Below are 5,000 nucleotides of genomic sequence, written 5' to 3'. Positions count from 1 at the left end.
TCGCCATGCTGAACCTGGGAGAGGTCAAGAGGTGAGATTCTGCTCCTACACTTTTCCTTCACACTGCTGTTATGGAATTGAAAAAAAATCTAAAACTGTAGGGCATTCTGGGTAATAAATAACCTGTAAAATTCCTGTGTGTGTGTGTGTGTGTTTGACTGTTGCTGTTTATTATCGGTGCGGTGTGTAGTGTCTCAGGTCAGCCCGTCATGGCCGCCGGTGTTAGTTTGGGTTTGGCCATGCCTTCCTCTCTCTCTTATTCCAATCCCTTTATCAGCTCCACAATGCCCGGCTCGCCCCTGCGCACTCTACAGGGAAACCCCGTGCGCTCTGAAGCATCCCTCAGTAACCTACATGTTCCTCTCGAAAGCATCAAAACCAGTCAGTATAATCAGTATAGTGCACTTTACATAATCTCACACACACACACACACACACACATCTCTCTTTCTCTCTCTCTGCATGTCTATACTTGGGTAAAAGCATGAAATCATTATTAAGTTTCCTTAATGTGGAAACGTCTGTCCCTGTGTGTGTGTGTGTGTGTGTGTGTGTGTGTAGGTAAGGCCCTTCCTGTGACTGCGTACGATAAAGACGGAGTGCGTGTCCTCCTGCACTTCGGCTCTGAGTGTCCTCCTGGGAGAGCGGACGTCCTCGTCATCGTGGTGTCCATGCTGAACACAGCTCCTCTCACAGTGAAGAACATCGAGCTACAGGCTGCAGTGCCGAAGGTCACACACACACACACACACACACACTCACACACACTCACACACACACTCTCACACACACACATCTCAGGATAGACAAAGAGAAGACAGTTCTGGAGTTTTATACCGAGATGATTTTCTTTTCTCTTTCTCAGTCTATGAAGGTGAAGCTTCAGAGTCCATCAGGAACTGAGCTGGCGCCCTTTAGCCCTGTCCTGCCCCCTTCCTCCATCACACAGGTCATGCTTCTCGCTAACCCTCTTAAGGTGAGACACACACATGCACCCAAACACACACGCACACACACTAGATACATTATAGCTTTCTTCGTGTGTGTGTGTGTTTCAGGAGAAGGTGCGTCTGCGCTATAAGCTGATGTTTCTCCTCGGCGAGAGACAATACTGTGAAGTGGGAGAACTGGATCAGTTTCCTCCACCAGAGAGATGGGGAAACCTGTAGAGCAAACACACACACACACACACTGTAAGATTCGATTCGGAACTGCATAAGAAAAATCCTGTTTTATTTATTGATTAGTTTGTATTTCGTTAAAGCTGTAAATGACCAGTGTTATCGAGGGTCCAAGTTAGCTTCTAGTCGCTCTGAGCTACAGCACTAAAGCTAATGCTGAGATTCCACACTGCACACGTGGAGTCTAAATCATCACCAGGAAATCGCCCAATTCTGTACGCGCTGCCTCCGTTCATAGATATACATGTGTATGTTACACTGCACTGATGTGTGCAGCTTTACATGTACACACACTCACACACTCCCATACACTGGACATTTGTGACAACCATGTGTTATGATGACTCTCCATCATCCACCGTGTCACCCAATCAGGGACAGTCAGGGGCGGAGGATCCACCTTTGAGCTTTCTGGTTACACGAGGAAATCATCAGTCTCCGCCCACAACGCTTAAACTGTATCGGTGTGTTTCAGCGTAACCCTGAGCTCAAGCTAGCAAGCAACATGACACTTTTCATTTCCTGTGTAAGTTTACATCATAGAAGGTTTTTCTTCTGTTGTAAATTTTAATTATTTATGATGTGGTAATCCAACAGATCCTCATGCAGTGTGTTGTCCAGTGTTTCTTCAGTTCTCAGTGTTTGGTGCTAAAAAATGAAAAAAATGTTTCTTTTATTCCAAAGCGATAATATGAGCGTGATGAGACGGCCAAAAGTGATAGCATTAATGTGACAAACTCACCAGGAACCAGTCGCTTGCTAGCGTGAGCTCAGACACGGAGCGAGACCGAGTGCTGAGGGGATTTTTTTTAATGTTTGATCGAATTCAATTGAACTTAATGAACATGTTTATTTTTATGTTATGTGTCATGTTTACTGAATGAATGTGATTTAATTTATTGATGTCATTGTGCAATACAGGTGTGTTTAATTGCTGTGTGTGTTTTATTACTTTAGTGTTTTATTCCTGCAGTCTGGACTTATTACTGATGTCATGACTAAGACGTACAGGTTATAACGCTCAAGATAAATTAATATGTAATAACCTTATATCAACATTATGCGTCTTCACACACACATACAGACATACGGAGCAAACTAGTGTGTGTGTGTGTGAGAGAGAGAGAAACAGATGTTTCATTCTGGCTGTATACAGTGTTTATGAGTTTAAAACACAAGCCATAAAATGCTACTGTTTTTCCTGATCTCTGAGACTAAAGTTATGAATGTTAAAACAAGCTGTGATTGAGAATAGAGACTCTGTGGGTGAGTGTGTGTGTTGTGGGTGATTGTGTGAGTGAGTGTGTGTGTTGTGGGTGATTGTGAGTGTGTGTGTGTGTGTGTTGTGGGTGATTGTGTGAGTGAGTGTGTGTGTTGTGGGTGATTGTGTGTGTGTGTTGTGGGTGATTGGATGGGGTGGGTGGGTGCACACACTTCTTAATGGTGTTTTCAGCTCATTCATGTACACCATTAAACAAACCCGTGTGTGTGTGTGTGTGTGTGTCCTGTATGTGCTTGTGCCATACAACAGTATGTACAGTATATGGTTCGAACATGTGATCTGTCCAGCTGCATGCAGAAATAAAGTGTCTCTTTTAAAGTGAAATGAGGTGTGTAGGTGTGTGTGTGTGTGTGCGTGTGTGTGTGTGTGTGTGCGTGCAGAATTCAATGAAATAAAATTGACTGTCTATTAAAACAAACCTGCACTGAATAAAATGTCTTTTATTCACCAGACCTTCACTTTGTTGACCTGCCACTTTTAATACATCATGATATGAAACAAAATAATTGTGAAAAACTAATGTACAGAGTAAGTGAAACACTGACTTACTCATAATTTACTAAAAAAACAAAACAAAAAAACACTGAATGAATCAGTGAACGAATCATTTTGGTGAACGGAATTCGGTTCACTTTGTAGAAGTAATAAAAAAAATGTTAAATTTTAGTTTAGGAGATTTTTAGTTTAGAACTAATTCAGGACAAGTAAACATCACGAGTCTCTCTGACCTGATCGACTGAAAATTAGTGTTTCATTTTTTGTCTTTTCACTTTCTTTAAATATTCATTAAAGAGCCGGTCGCAAAGAGTCGATTACACTACTAGTATAATTACAGACAAACAAATCGACAAAACATCGAATCAAAATCAACATCGAGAAAAATCTCCCTTAATGACTAGGAAAATTATTTCATTTTTTGCTTTTTATAATAAAATAAAAGTCACCACAGAGTTGACTCGAGTCGATTCGTTCCCTGAACGACACATGACTCGTACTGCTTTAACTGTAAAGTGAAACTGATAGTTGTCATATTTCTTTGGCGCTTCGTCTCGACTCCATTGTGTTTCCTGGAAAAGCAACAAAAACATTGACCCCAGACTGAAACTGTGAAATAATCAATAACAAGGCTTTTGGGAGAAAAGTACGTTTTTTCTTTACCAAAAGTCTTTATATTTAGTTGAACTCGTGTAAACAGAAGTGAACTGTCGTTAGTTGTTTATCTGCTATGTGCTGAAGGTGATATTAGATTTCTTAATCTTCACTTGTGTGTTATTACATTTTTTATTGTATTTTCTTACCATTTTGAATTCTTTTGACAAATGGAAGCGTTAGTAAAATGTTTGAGACAAGTTTTTTAGTTTGATGCGTCAAAGCTGACTGGTTTACACTGTCTGTCCAGTAGAGGGCGCCCTCATCTATTACAGAATAGTTCACATCAGGGCCTCTGTGAACACACACAGAGACACGCACTCACACACACACACACACACACACACACGCAAATAAAGTTAAATTAGTTTTCAACACGGATTCTAAAATGAATACAGTAAGTGCAGAGTAACAGCTTTATTGTTCTGTACTAAAACCCAGTCACAGTTGAAATCGTTGTTACTTTGTTTGTCTTCATTAACAAACCAATGTATCTGAGTCTTTCTGTGAAATACTATAATAATGTAATATTAATACAATAAGAGTAAACTCTAATTCTTCTCAGGTCAGAAAAGAATTTTTGAGAGACCCTGAAGTGCCTTAATCAATGGTTATGGTTTTTTTTCTCAAAGATTGTTTGATGAGAAATTGAGCCTTAAACTATTAAAATAATAAATCTGTGTCTTCAACACTGCTACTGTCTGTCATCCAGCTGAAATGTCATGTCATTATATCCCAATTTTTTAGTACAATGAAATTCTGTCTCATGCAAACTCTGTATTATTATATTGTTGTACAGTTATAGAGAGAGAAAGAGATCAGACTCACTAAAATACATCCAGGACTCCATAAAGAGTGTTGGGTCTATGGAGCCTCCTCGGTACTTCAAGAGTAAAAGTGCAGGCACCTCACCTGTATTCAGGTAACATCCTAAAGTCTCTCTCTCTCTCTCTCTCTCTCTCTCGCTGTGTCTCTCTCTCTATCTCTCTCTCTCTCTGTCTCAATAACAAATCTGTGTCTTCAACACTGCTGCTGTCTGTCATCCAGCTGAAATGTCATGTCATTATATCCCAATTTTTTAGTACAATGAAATTCTGTCTCATGCAAACTCTGTATTATTATATTGTTGTACAGTTATAGAGAGAGAAAGAGATCAGACTCACTAAAATACATCCAGGACTCCATAAAGAGTGTTGGGTCTATGGAGCCTCCTCGGTACTTCAAGAGTAAAAGTGCAGGCACCTCACCTGTATTCAGGTAACATCCTAAAGTCTCTCTCTCTCTCTCTCTCTCTCTCTCTCTCTCTCTCTCTCTCTCTCTCTCTCTCTCTTTCTCTCTCTCTCTCTCTCTGTCTCTCTCTCCCAAGTGAATCTGACATTGTATTGTTG

At 40.3% G+C, this 5,000-nt stretch overlaps 2 protein-coding genes across 6 annotated transcripts in view; both read left to right on the top strand.

Moving 5' to 3' along the window:
* gga3b (golgi associated, gamma adaptin ear containing, ARF binding protein 3b) overlaps nucleotides 1-2,116 on the top strand; it is a 10,571-nt gene extending 8,455 nt beyond the window's left edge. For 2 of the 3 annotated variants that reach the window (XM_060865395.1, XM_060865394.1), the window contains 5 exons: nucleotides 1-31; nucleotides 191-381; nucleotides 562-731; nucleotides 866-976; nucleotides 1,059-2,116. The exon at nucleotides 1-31 is cut by the window's left edge and continues 139 nt beyond it. In XM_060865395.1, the coding sequence (XP_060721378.1) occupies nucleotides 1-31; nucleotides 191-381; nucleotides 562-731; nucleotides 866-976; nucleotides 1,059-1,169 (614 nt within the window). In that variant the 3' untranslated portion in view covers nucleotides 1,170-2,116. The remainder of the gene's footprint in view (nucleotides 32-190; nucleotides 382-561; nucleotides 732-865; nucleotides 977-1,058) is intronic. The other variant, XM_060865396.1, reaches the window with a different exon arrangement.
* Nucleotides 2,117-4,749: 2,633 nt separating this feature from the next.
* The window catches only part of LOC132842619 (uncharacterized), a 7,431-nt gene continuing 7,180 nt past the window's right edge, over nucleotides 4,750-5,000 (top strand). For all 3 annotated transcript variants that reach the window (XM_060865393.1, XM_060865391.1, XM_060865390.1), the window contains exon 1: nucleotides 4,750-4,869. In XM_060865393.1, the coding sequence (XP_060721376.1) occupies nucleotides 4,814-4,869 (56 nt within the window). In that variant the 5' untranslated portion in view covers nucleotides 4,750-4,813. The remainder of the gene's footprint in view (nucleotides 4,870-5,000) is intronic.

The sequence above is a fragment of the Tachysurus vachellii genome, chromosome 3, assembly GCF_030014155.1.
Source record: "Tachysurus vachellii isolate PV-2020 chromosome 3, HZAU_Pvac_v1, whole genome shotgun sequence".
NCBI classification, from domain to species: domain Eukaryota; kingdom Metazoa; phylum Chordata; class Actinopteri; order Siluriformes; family Bagridae; genus Tachysurus; species Tachysurus vachellii.
This window is presented reverse-complemented; position numbering and strand designations above follow the sequence as displayed.